Source organism: Anabrus simplex, chromosome 1, assembly GCF_040414725.1.
Source record: "Anabrus simplex isolate iqAnaSimp1 chromosome 1, ASM4041472v1, whole genome shotgun sequence".
NCBI classification, from domain to species: domain Eukaryota; kingdom Metazoa; phylum Arthropoda; class Insecta; order Orthoptera; family Tettigoniidae; genus Anabrus; species Anabrus simplex.
Window position 1 is genome coordinate 858,763,814 of NC_090265.1, and position 14,651 is coordinate 858,778,464.

Below are 14,651 nucleotides of genomic sequence, written 5' to 3' on the forward strand. Positions count from 1 at the left end.
TCTTACACATTGAACTCGTAATGCCATTCACTATACCTTTTTAATTATTTACCTTGCAAAAGCTATCATTCCCCTTTTCTACATTGCATCAGACTTGGTGTGTGCATGGTAAATATTTTATTGCACACTACCTTAACACATTGCTTTCTTGCTTGATATGAGTGTACTCTCTTACTTGACTGAAAAGCTTTGCAGTAGAGCACCTACATGGTGTGATTAACACAGTACAACCCCAGTACAGTAATAGCATACCTGCCAACTTTTAGAAACCAAAAATAGGAAGATTTTTAATTCTTGGATTTCATCGCATATATTCCACCACAGTCTAGGTGAAAAAAGGTCAGGATAAAAGGCATATATATCTACAGTTACAATACAAATTGACCATTAAATTTAAAATCTTAAACTAATAAAACAAAAAAATGGTTACAAGAAAATGTACCTATTCATTCTCATGTATGATACATACGATTAATAATAATTATGTCACACTGACGCATGCAATAAAATGCATAATACCGTATTTTCTCACGTAATTAACGCACCTTTTTGACGAAAAATACAGGCGAAAACTTCGGATGCATAAATTATTCAAGGAATTCAGGTATTTAAAAATTATTTATAATTCATTTACATTTAAAAGATACATCAAATGTAAACACAACTAGTTCCACTCATTTGCGGTTATCGTCATTTGGCGTAAAATTCCGGCATCAGATTTTTTCTGAAAAGTCAAATAAGGGCACATCCGATAAGTTAGACACGTTGGTTTGAAGTACCGACACTGGAAAAAATTCTTCCCGTTACGAGCTGACAATACGACCTGAAGTGAAATAAACATGAACTAATAAAAGTACAATTCATGTAATGTCATAACAATAACATACCGGTACCGGAAAAAAAAAAAGAAAACTGACCAACACGAGAAGGGTCGGGCATCGAAGGAGGGACCCTGCTCGATTACCCCAAACAGTTCGTATCCAATCCTGTACGAGTGACGTGTCCATCCACCCTTTTTCTTGAATAAGAACGTGGATCACTCGCGGAAATTTTGCTTTTGTTTAGGCATTGTTTTTCGTTTTAGAACAATGTAAGGTGCAAAGCTTTCTGACATCAGCTGTTACAGCAAGCATTGCATTACATCGTTGTTTTTCGCTTCCGGTAGTGCACTCGATGGGTTCCTTTCTTACAGACTGTTCGACTTAGTGGCATAAGGAAAGTGATTGGCGTCTGATCTGCGGTTCCTATTTGGGAAATCACTTTACGCTTCTCAATAACAAAGCGATGAAAATGGTAAAAATCATTCGTCATTTCTTGGCATAATGTTGTTCTTCGTCGAAGAGAAGTCCATTTCTCTTCACATAATTAATCAAGCCTCGGCTAACCTTCAAATCCAAGACACTGATTCCACGTGCAGCGGCTATTTCTCATTCTTTAAAATACAGCATTTCGTGAGAAACGGCTTATCCAACGCTTGCGTAACAAAATCATATATTTAAGCAGATAATCATCTACTTGCGGAAACTTGCCGCTTTTTGGTCCGCGAAATCCTTTGCGAGATTTGTTGGTCGCTTGAAGTGCACTTCTGTTACCGCGATAGCGCACGTTGCATTTGGACACTGAATACTTGCTGCCCGCTGCCCTAATCCCGTATGTTTCGGTGTAACTGATCACCGCGAGTTTGTATGATGCAGTATTACTCGAATACTGTGGACTAACAATTTTGAGATCACAGAATGTCCCGTACCCGAAACACTCGTAAAATATATTTGTATCAGACTGGAATAGAGCATCGCTAGTTACTTCGGGTCTGATTCTCTCACTGAACTAGTGCAGTGGGATTTCCTGCCGGCTAATAACAGCACGTTGCCCTGTATTTGGAATGCCTGCTTTCGCAATAGGAAGGCTGCTATCTGCGTAGTTGACATCTTTATTTGGAAACGCATCCGGAGCTGAATGATGGATGTTCATAGTTGTGGGTGCGTCAAATACGGGAACATTTCTTTTTCTCCACTTTGGGCCCCAAAAGATTGGGATGTGTAAATTATTCAAGGGCGTTAATTATGCGAGAAAATACCGTAGTTTCCTTTTTCAGACAGTAAAATGAACGGAAATTTATAGATATCTCTGAAAACTTTGAGATGACATTTGTTATATTTTTTGGGCATAAAGAGAAGAGAAAACACCATAAACTGGCACCGACAAAACCCTCTTAAAAAATTTCAACCTATTAAAATTATGCACTTAAATTCGCGAAACTACCACATACAAACCAATTCAATATCTCCCATACATTATTAACATACGACTTTGACAGAGGGGGAAAGCATAGAAACGCAAGAAAAAACACGTGGCCTACAACTCCGACGAAACCTACGAACAGAAACTATGTCAACACGCGCGAACAGCACAATAAGAAACTCATTTTTTCGTGAGTCGCTAGCGCACACTCGTCTCTCTTGCTTGCAGGACGATTGCCATCCCGAATCTCCAGCTGTATAAAGCGCACACGCTGCTGTGGTGAGCTGGAAACAGGATACACGAAGGCGAAGGACGAAACACTCGCGAAATAAAGCATCAAATAAATACGCTTCAAAATGAGGTTTCGTAAATTACACAAGCACATAAGAATTTATCCTAGGGGGAAGTATTGGCCGTACTGGAGGTTATATCGGTCAAAAATAGGAAGAAGTAAAAATAAATCGGAAAATCGGAAGACGAGTTAAAAAACGGAAAGTTTCCGGGTAAATCGGGAGGGTTGGCAGGTATGTAATAGGAACTGTTGAGCTGTGGTGTGTTCACATTATCTGAAAAAACATTTAATACTATATTTACAGTACAGCAAACATCAAACAACAATGAACTGCAACTTGTTCAAGAAATCTCGAGATGCAAAGGTGGAGGGGAAAATTGCCTTCAAGGGTGAATAGGAGTTGACAGTTTTCATCAGGCTTCATTGATGAAGACGTATCTATGATCCAATATCAACCTCATGACAGTCATGAAGATAGAAGCAGTGAAGGAGAAGATGCCACAGAGGACCTTGTGTCACATTTAAATGCGGCATACAGCAGCATGAATAACCAATGCTGATTGATGTGATGTTTATGCAATGCTGGCTAAATATCATATCATTAAGCAGGTTTAGTTCCTTATGCTTGTCGGTTAGATTATCGCAGGAAAGATGTTTTAGTCGAGCATTGTAAGTTGGGGAAGGATTCAAAATTCGAAGAACCTTTGCGTCTTGAAGTTAGTGTTCCTAGAGTGTTCACATTGAAAAACACATTATCAAATACTAATTACGTGAAGGATTCAAAAGAAGAGTTTATTTTGGACACAACTACTGTGTTCGTGAAAGCTAACATACCAGTAAAGAAGTCAATCCTCCTACCGAATCCATACTTAGCTTAATATGTTCGCAGAAGAGGAGATTTACCATAAACAAACCAGATCCGTCAGAAATACATTCCCATGATCGGTAAAGGAAGGAGGGAAACAAATAAGGAAGAGCTAAAAAGCAAGGACATGTTTCTGCTATATGCCGAAACAATTTCATCCTACTTCGTCCATCTGTACCATCAGCTGAAATGAGCACCCATCTGGCTGCCTCTGTTGTTCTAAATTCTGACAATAGTCAAAATTGCGCCAGTGCTATGTTAGAAACTCTGAATTCCTATAAAACTGAATGGGAGTGTGTAGTGGCAGTAGTTACGGATCTGTACGCTATATGACAGAATGTTTACCTACTCTTCAAGGACTTATTGAAGAAGTACTGTAGGTCATGTCCAGTGCTGGGCTCATACAGTCAACGTTGTCGGCTGCATATTTGAAAACGAGCTGGACAAATTGAACATGTGTATGGACAAAGAATACCTTTTTAAATATTCGTAAAAACAACTACACTGCATTTCTAAGAGAAAAATATAAAAACACAGAACGAGGATGCAATTCTGTCTTTCCTTATGCCTGTGTGTACAAGATGGTATTCCTGGTTTAAGGCTGCAATGTATGTGGCCACACATGTAGAAGATCTGGTAGTATTTTTTAAAATACTGGAAGATTCAAATTCTGGAGTCAGATTTTTCTAACAAACATAGACTTACTTCAGCCATACAAATTGTACTGGCAGTTATTCCCGTCAGCGTTTTAGAAAGAAGCAGTGAGCCTATGGGGTTGGACACAAAAGCACAAGAAGATGCCAATTCACAGTTTTATTACATAAAACGGGACCACTTTTCATCACTTCATTTACAACTTGTAATAAACAATTACGGTAAATAGACAGGTTGCTTTATAACAACAGCTTGCAGAATAATGTTAATATGGCATGGGCTCTACTACCCTTAACCTATTAATATGACACTCAATAACAGTGGGCACCTGCCCTGATAACATAAAACATAGTGTTACAATATACCACTTCTGGAGGGTTTCTTGATATGTTAAAACTGGGCTAGCACCTGGTCATTATTGGATGACTCACAGTTATCTCACATTTACCCATTAGTGACGAATTAGCATGCCTCATGAGAAATAACACTACGAGCTTGAGGCTTAATCACCCACAAGATTAACAAGGAAAACCTAGTTCTCCCCAAATACACTGGTACTTTAAATTCTCTGCAAATGCCCCTACTAAGAGGAGAAAATAAGTTACAATAAACAATGTTTACAACCTTGGGGATTAACACCTTTGCTACAATTTGAGTGAAACTAAGGGGAATTTACATTAATCTGTCCCCATGAATATGGACGATATCACCTACTAACGACTAAGGTTGTAGCATACCTTAATACCATAATACAAGACTAGTTTAGAACAAAATATAAAAGGATAAGATAAGGGACAGAAGCCCTTTAAAAATCTTAACTTACCGGGGCTTTACACGTACTCAGAGTTATACATGCTTTCAAAATTGTCTTCTGGTACCTCAAGCCCTCCTTTAACACGCTACGCCGGGGTAAAATCTAATGTTCTTACCTCCATGGCAAGAGTGCTAGGTTCGACGTTGCGGCAGGACCAGCCCGCAATGAGCAGCGTGCGAGCGGTGAACAAAGAATGACCGTGAGCTCTTGACACCGTGAGCCTGCCCGAGCCAGGACAAGGTCACGTACTAAGGGACCCGCCTCTCATTGGAGCAGTAAGAGGGGCAGGGCGTTCCTTACTATGGCATGGATCTAACAGGGATACTGCCAACATACGGCGGGCGAGTACTCCAGAGCGGGAAAACATTCCCTACCGGGCGAGTTGGCCGTGCGTGTAGAGGCGCACGGCTGTGAGCTTGCATCCGGGAGATAGTAGGTTCGAATCCTACTATCGGCAGCCCTAAAGATGGTTTTCCATGGTTTCCCATTTTCACACCAGGCAAATGCTGGGGCTGTACCTTAATTAAGGCCACGGCCGCTTCCTTCCAACTCCTAGGCCTTTCCTATCCCATCGTCGCCATAAGACCTATCTGTGTCGGTGCGACGTAACGCCCGTAGCAAAAAAAAAAACATTCCCTTACTCTGGAGCCATGAGGGATGAGGAAGAACCTTTATTATGGTAAGGAAAATAAAGTAAGAGAATATCACATACAATAAAACACGTACAAATATGAATAAAAATGAACACACAGCTTGCAAGCACAATCACACAAGATGGGAGCAGATAAAATGAGAAGGACCGAGCTCGATAGCTGCAGTCGCTTAACTGCGGGCAGTATCCAGTATTCGGGAGATAGTGGGTTCGAACCCCACTATCGGCAGCCCTGAAAATGGTTTTCCGTGGTTTCCCATTTTCACACCAGGCAAATGCTGGGGCTGTACTTTAATTAAGGCCACAGCCGCTTCCTTCCCTGTCCCATCGTCGCCATAAGATCTATCTGTGTCGGTGCGACGTACAGCCAATAGCAAAAAAAAAAAAAAAAAAAATGAGAAGGTGGAGGAGGGAAGAAGTTTCCCACGGCACACAAATTATAAAATTACAACAGTGTATGTTTCTGTTGTTAGTGCCTCTCTTATGGACTACTTAATTTCTTGGAGGGATCTATGTACCCAGCAATTCATGTACTAGCTGGGAAGCTAGGTGACCTTGAGGTAAAGCTCAAGCTATTAGGTAATGGTGGAATATTCAACCAGATGATCATCCAGAACTTGAAACAGATATAATGGTTCAGTCCAAGCTTATGTGTGTTGCCCAGTCAACTCTAGTAAAAACCAGGGACTTTAAGGACCATGGATGCAGTCAGGAAGGCTGTAGAAGTCATTGGGTCATTGTTTGATCCTCGGCATCCACCTAAGAACCTATCTTGTACAGAACTGCTTCAGTTTCAGAAGAATGCTCCATTTTTTAAGAGGATTGAGTCTCAAACAGTTTTTAGAGGCTCGCAGCATTTAACTGACTGCCATCAAGAACCTACTGCGCCAAGAAGATTGTGTGAATGTTCCAGAGATCCTCATGGGATTAAGGTTTGCACACTGAGACTATACAACTGCTGCATTGAAATGTGTGTGGTATTCATGTTCAAATATGGATTCTGAAAGGCTGCTTTAAAAATATAGTCTCGTAGTAAGTGATGAAATGAAATGCCGAGAGGCCTCGTGCAGGTCTTTTGATTTGACTCCCGTAGGTGACCTGCGCATAATGATGAGGATGAAATGATGATGAATACAGCACATACACCCAGTCCCATGCCAGAGGAATTAACCAATTATGGTTGAAATTCCCGACCCTGCCGGGAATCGAATCCGGGACCCCTGTGACCAAAGGCCAGCACACTAACCATTTAGCCATGGAGTTGGACATAGTAAGTGATAGGGGGCGATGATGGGGAGCTGCAAATGCTGACACACTGACCATGATTTACATGATTTCTGCAGTATTCCGATAAAACGGAGAAAGGTACCTTGTATTCATTCAAAATATGTTTTGAGATGCTGCATGAAGGTGAATGTAAAATTTAAAATGTGGCTCTGTTATAAGTGTTTTCTCGTTCTTCCATAGGCACATTTAACCCTTAAGCACACGCGCCAAACCTTAGGACGCAGATACACGCGTGGGAGTGCTTTCCACCCCACATATAATTGTATTGTAAAATATGAATTGCTGTATTAATTGGAAATTTTAAGATAGATTATGTAAGAATGACTCTTTCTGCGGGGATCCAGCCTGAAAGATATAAGAGCGGGGAGAGCACAGGAAAGTTATTTGTACATTTCACTAGGAAATAAAATGACCTGGGGTGGATTCCACCCCATACGCGTGTGTTTGAGAGTTAATGGTTTGCCTGCTATCTTGTTTTTTACTTTATATTTTATTAATTTAAAAGTTTTTAAATGCACAAACCTGATCACTTTCCAAATTTTAACTTTTTTCTGAGGAAATAATAAAAACACAAAACACCACATTTTGATTTTTAAATCAACAAATCTGTTAAAATAAAACACTTTATAACACCTCTACTAATAATGCACATCTATTTGTTCTTGGCTGTATCACACTTCGCCACCTAAAAGGAGGTCCAGATTCCCAACTAAGAGTTGATCCATGATATTCACTCCATATTTTGGAAGCATTGGGGCTTTATCTGTTTCCACTAATTTCCTGGCTTTGAACGGTTCTGGTTTGATACTCGAAACTGACTCTGGTGTTAGTGGTACTCTATTTATTTCCCTGTAAGAAGCCGATACATTTGCTCTCCCAGTGCTGTCGATTCGTTGGTGTTCAGAATATCTTTATTTATTTCATTCTCATAATAAAGTTTTCTCAAAGCCGAACATTTGTACCCAGTATTGGAAATGTCTCCCTTCTGTTGCATCAGCCTTTATAGGCAATAATCTGCTGTTGTCTGTTAGGTCATCAGCCCAGAGGCTGGTTGGATCCTCAAATAGCACCACCAAAAGTTATGTGGTTATAAGGAATCCCCAAAAACCAATGGCAGCACCAAAATGAGGCGTACTAGGCAAGATGAGGAGTGAGGTAGTTTGCCATTGCTTTCCTCACTGGGTCAGAAAGTACTATTGCAGCACGACTGACCCTATGAGCAGCACCTTTCATAACACACAGATGCACTAGTCATGCTCTGAATGTCATTACCCAGCACTACCCATACCCCAGCAACTTCCATATTGTCACAGCCATGGATGTTGACTGGGACTTCGGTGGAAGCTACACTTTACTCTGGCCTGTGCCAAGAGATGGATGCAAAAGTACTGTATCCATCAAGAAATGACAGCAGGTAGACAATAATCTGCTAAGTGCACTTAATTGTGTCTTGTGTAGACACCGAGCGGCATGTATATAATTTTCAGGCCCTTCAGGACTGCACAATGTCTGTCTCTCTTGATTACAAACAGGGTATGTACCTTGTATGCTTTAGAAACAGGTAGGTACCTTTAATGGTGGTAAGGAATACCCTCATTACCATGTGAAGGGATCTGTAAACCTTTCTTTACAACCTCATTAAGGTTTTTATCCCAATGAAGATCATTCCTTATATTAACACCTAGGTACTTACAGTGATCTCCATGAGGTACTATCACACTACTTGATACAAACTGGAAAAGATCCAAAGAAGAGCAGCTCGATTTGTTCTGGATGATTTCCGACAAAAGAGTAGTGTACAAAAATGTTGTAAACTTTGGGCTGGGAAGACTTGAGAGTAAGGAGATGAGATGCTTGACTGTATAGTATGTTTAAGAATTTTAAAGTGTTCTCCTAATCAATACACTTCACAAGTGAAAATACATGTAATTTTAATGTTTAAGCGTAAGACGGTACATGTTTTGTCTTACTAGAAGACTTCTTATTACTAAAAAGAATAAAAGTAAAATCGCTATTGAATGCATTGAATACTATTGAGTACATAAACTTACCTTCTGAGGAATCTTTAGAAAATGCCTGTGTGACAGTTTGTTTTGGTTACTTTCTACAAAATTTCTTAAGAATATTTTAAAATGCACACTTAAAAGAACAACTACAGTACAATCTTTCTTTGTAAAAACTTTGTTAAGAACAGCAGCTGATTGTAGCTTGATATGAGTTTGTGTGCTTTCAAATTGTCTGAGCACCGGAAACTTTTGAAAAGAAATCTAGTCAATAACAAGATTCTATTTGTTTCTTCCCTATGGCTGACTGCCTCCCGAGCTAAGCGTTAGTTCTGCCTCCCGAGCTAAGCGTTAGTTTGTTCTTTACAGTAAACAAGCCGTACTACCATACTCTTTACAGTAAACAAACAGTACTAATGCTTAGCTTGAGAGGCAGTCAGTCATAGGGAAGAAACAAATAGGATCTTGTTATTGAGCAGATTTCTTTTCAAAAGCTTCTGGCGCTCAATTTGACAGAACCAACAGTCAGCGAGGTCCCTTTTCTCTCCCACCCCCTGAGCTACAACTCGACAACAAACACACAATCAGTACACTGAAACTCAAATAAAGTTACAATCAGCTGTTAACTGTTTTTTGCAAATTTTTACAAAGAATGATTGTACTCTAGTTGTTCTTTTAAGTGTGCATTTTAAAATATTCTTAAGAAATTTTGTAGAATGTAACCAAAACAAACTGTCGCACAGAGATTCTCTAAAGATTCCTCAGAAGACAAGTTGATACACTCAGTAGTGATTTTACTGTTAAGTTATTACTTTTAGTATGACGCAACGGCTAAAGAAGTCTTCCAGTAAGATGAAACGTACTGTATTATGTGTAGACATTAAAATTACATGTATTTTGACTTGTGTAGTGATATGTATTGATTAGGTGGACACTTCAAATAAAGTTCTTAATACACACCCTTACAATGAAATTTGTCACTTGAGTGGTATGTTCCGAGCTGTGGAATGACATTCGTAAATGAATAATTTTGAGTGGAGCTTTTAAAAGTGGGAAAGATCATAATAAAAAGATAAAGTTGGAATTCAAGAGGACAAACTGGGGGAAATATTCATTTATAGGATGAGAAATAAGGGATGGCAATAATTTATCAAGGGAAATGGTCAATAAATGTATAAGTTCTTTGAAAACATTTAAGAAAAGGCTAGATAAACAAATGATAGTGAATCTGCCACCTGGGCAACAGCTGTAAATACAGATCATTGTTGATTGGTTGGTTGGATTGATTAATTAATTTATTAATTAATTAATTGTTTGGTCAAAACTCAGTTGTAATATTTTCACTTTCAGAAGAATTCACCTGTAAATTTCTCGCTTGAAATTTCAGGCTCTTCTTGACATTGTAAAGTTAAGAAAGAGAAAAGAAAAACTAACTGATAAGATTTGTTTCCATTAGAAAACCGTGTCTTAGGTACGACATTGTAACTGGTGTAAAACCTTCAATTGTTATGTTTAATATATTTTAATTATAGTTTATTTCATGCTAAGTTATCTTTTATTAAATGTTAAACATGACTAGTACATGGTTTCCCTGTAACTATGTAGTATAAATTTGTATAACCTCAAATACATATTGTGTATAAGTTTAACCTCAAAATCTATATAGTCGAAAGCGGTAGAAAATTCTATAGTGTTTGTATATTAGATTTATTGTACCAAAATGTGGTATATATGAAAGGTTCTGGAAACTTACTGTAATGTTTATTATCCAGAGACATTAGGAATGTTGTAGAGATTTCCATGTGTATTGGTAAACAGTAAACGAAAGTTCGAGTTGGATCCATTACTGGAGTACTCCATTCGACTAGCTGGTTGATCGATGCTTCGAGTGTGTTCCGTTAGAGTGTTGTAAGAACTCTTCCAGAAATTGATAATTCTAGATGATTGATCGAATAGTATATATATATCGAGCTGCTAGTCAGTCAAGTCAGGACTCGGTCAGTGTTGGACTCGGAGTCGGGTTGGACTCGAAGGCAAGTGATGGACTGCGAGTTACTTTTGGGCTCCAAGGTGGAGTCGGTGAGTTCAAGAGAGTGTATGTTATAGTGCGCGAATCAGTGTTGTTGATATCTGTACTTGTCAGAATCGACTTCAGGGTACTCCGCTATTAAGAGTTGCAGTGTCACTTGCTAGTATATATAATTGTGTGTTGTGACTTACCGTGTAAATAAAGTAATTTATACAAGGAAGTGAACGTATTCTTGTGTGATATTTATTTACGTAAAATAAAATTGCATCGCAGAACGATAACCGCCATCTTTTACAACAAAACAAGGTAGACAATGAAATGCTACTGTCTAGCATTGATTTTCTAATAACTGTTTACATTAGAAAATCACCATCTGTTGCTCGATACTTAAACTTCTTGGAATTGTTAGGAGCTGTTTTCAAGCAAGCTAGTATGTCTGTTGATCTATATATGGGTAATTCTGTTTACCCACTTATAGGTGAGCTAGAAACTTGAAATTTGACAAACTTATAGCTTTTAGTCTGTAACAGAGTGGAAAATTACAAAAAGTTCAAATGTTTAATTTTATGGCAGGCATATTTGTACATCTATCATAAGAATGCCAAATTTTATGATTCTAGCTGCTCTATAAGCAAGAAAACATGAAAAATGTACAAAACTCACTAAATCTAAGTTTCTACCTCAGTCTAAGATATAACTGATGGAGATACTACAAAAAATCATAGGACCAAAACTATAGATCTTTTTAACTTTGATAAGCCTGTAGCTGTCCGTTAGCTGTGGAAAATAATTAAAAAACATGTGAAAAAAGTATCAAATTTGCCCGAAATCTAACATTCCGACTCTCTAAGGTATAACTGTTGAAGATATGACAAAAAGTCATAGGACCAAACTGGTAGATCTCTCAAAATCCGATTCTACTGTTGCAATCAGTTTTTTTATACCACTTACTGTAAGCTACAGTAAACCTCAAAAGAAAAGTGTGCCCATCATGCTGTAAAAGCACACATACACTGCTACAAATTAATTTTCCCAAAAAACGAGACTCTGACAAATCAATTTCTAGACCCAAAAATCCCCTAGTCTGTGATTTTCATTGAAATTGTTACGAGCCATTTTGAGAAAGCTACTTACATACCCACAAGTATCACCTGATTACATCAGGTACCACCACAAGTTTGTTTATTTGCTTGCTTCCATTTAATATTTTCTTTTCTTGTCTTTGTAGGTGTGAAGCAGCTGAAGTGGGAAATGGACAGGGACCACTGGTTAAAAGGTCCAAAGCAACGAAAACGGAAAGGACAGCCAATCTCAAGGTTCCGCAAGAAATTAAAACGGTGATTATTCAAGTTGTCTGAAGAGAAAGATTTTGTACAAAGAGTTTTAATTGTGATGTACAGTACAGTATTTGTAAATTTTTCAAGGCAAATTATTTTATGTTTACCAGATCAAAACTTTAAATAATAAAACATGATTTTAAGAATATGTTTACAGAATAACAGTCTTAGAATTCCTTATTGTAAGGTCACACTCAAACCCTTTTGATATATCCAAGTACCAATAATATGCAAGTCTGACAAAGTCACTCTTGTTACTAGTGAGCTTAAAAATCTAATACCAAGTGTGCTGTAACAAAAATCTTGGGCAAGGAACTCTGTAGGAATTTAGGATGAAATTATGATTGCTGTTTTAAGGGGCCATACATTGAGGTCATCAGGCCATGAAGAATGAAATGCAAGAATTTTCTGAATACAGTGCATTAGTCCTCGCAACTTGTAGATCTTACACTGTAATTGTGGAGCATTAGAAATAAAACAGTTTGTCAAATGGCATTATAATTAGCTATATTATAAAGAATTTTGAGGACAAATATTTACATGTAAAACCAAATCATTGTCATACAGTTTAGAAAGTCAATGGAAATTACACTGATAAGAAATGCAGGGAAGTCTTTGTTCTTACAATCTCTTAAGTACACACAACAAATTGAATGTAATCCCTGTTCTGGTGGACCATCATCTTCACGTCTAGTGCCACCAACACCACAATGTTGTCAACACTAATCTCTCTTCTAATAACAATCTTATTGGTTTTGTCCCACTCACTACTTCTATGATTTCTGGAGACAATTAGGTGCTAAAATTTTGTCGCAAAGGAGTTATTTTATGCGCCAATAAATCTATCGAAACAAGACTGGCCTATCTGAGCATCTTAACATCTTCACTCCCATAGAGAAGTAGGGTCTTTAAGCATGCTGTCTTCTGTGGTCGGTAGATGAGTAAAGTCGTTTAGCGCTATGCTTGTGTGTTTGGAGACCAGAAGAATTCTACAGAGTTTTTCTTCCTGTAGATGACTCGAGTGTCCTCTTTTCTTGACTCTGTACATCCCTCCCTGTGTGTTCTTTAACTCATTGTTTAAAATCAATTTAGGCGCTTCTCAAACAGTGAAATAAGAAGTGACTGCGGTTGTGTAGTACACAAAGCTTCAAACAGGAGTAAATTTTGTAGTAATAGAGTGATTCCAGAAGAAGAAATATGTGGTATTTTGCACAATGATGATTCAGGTGATATAACAGCAGATGAGGAAAGTGAGCGTGATTATGTGCACAGTGAAAGCGCTGGAAGGCTGAATAATAATCCAGACAGGAGCAATGACCCAAAGTCTCCTTTCTTTCATCCATCGGTTCTAATATTTGACGTACGTAGGGGTATAATAAAAACACTATAGAAAACATGGTTACATCTTTTGTAATTTTTTTTTTCCAATGATTTCTTTAAATATTTGTGTGAGCAAACTAATTTGACAGTCAGGTGACTGCATCGGCACAAAGGCCATCCTGTGGATGTTTGAGATGAAGACATTTCTGGGGCTTGTCTTTATTAACGGTATTGTTAACAAACCTACACTTAAATAAAATGTATTGGACTGAAGATCCTCTTTTCAGCACTCCTGTTTTTTGCTGTAAACATGCCACACAATAGATTCGAGGCAATAATGTAATTTTTACATTTCAGTGACAGTAGTCAGATTTCAAGCACCAATGACAGGTTGTATAAAATTAATTCAATCCTCCGTATGTTGTGTGACAACTTTTTAGAAGTTTACACACTGTAGTGTCTTTTTCGGGTTGTTACCTTTTTTCATGCTTTGGTAACAGAATTACCGAATTATATTGTACCACAAAGAGGACACATTATTATCCATTTCAGTACTTTCAAGGTAGCGAGCAGAGTGAAAGAAGCAGTGCTAGAGCTGCCAGAGGTTATCTGTTGTAAGCACACACACACACACACACACACACACACACACACACACACACACACACACACAAAAAAGAGAGAAAGAGGAGAGGAGAGGATGCAAAGGGAAAACACTGCAAGACAGAGCAGGCACACTTTCCTGAACAACCAACAATTTTAAGAAATATATTTTTCGTTTGAAAGATAACAAGTAAATAGAACAAGCTTACAATGGGAATTTAAAAAAAAAAATCTTTTACAAGATCTCTTCGTTTTACAGCACGAATTTTAATGTTATTGAAAATACATGACTAGAATTTGGGACGAATCAAGTTCATAGAATTATCCCTATTAAGTTACCAACGCAGCATTCCCACATCAAGAAAAACACTTACAATAAAGGCCACAATAAAAATGACACCACCAGGGTGTTTCTAGAACTTTCTTAAACAACAAACATGAAAGAAAGAGAACTATTGAGGTCTGGCAAAAAGAGAAAGATGGTATGGGGAGGGAAGAAAGGGGAAAAGTCTGACTGCTTAGTTAGAAAAAGTTTCTTACACCAATACGAGGTG

General features: G+C 38.1%; 1 protein-coding gene across 1 annotated transcript in view; it reads left to right on the forward strand.

The window, feature by feature from the left end:
* LOC136874214 (CCAAT/enhancer-binding protein zeta) overlaps positions 1-14,076 on the forward strand; it is a 129,956-nt gene extending 115,880 nt beyond the window's left edge. The window contains exon 15 of the mRNA XM_067147859.2: positions 12,066-14,076. Within this exon, the coding sequence (XP_067003960.2) occupies positions 12,066-12,178 (113 nt within the window). The 3' untranslated portion in view covers positions 12,179-14,076. The remainder of the gene's footprint in view (positions 1-12,065) is intronic.
* Positions 14,077-14,651: the final 575 nt, after the last annotated feature.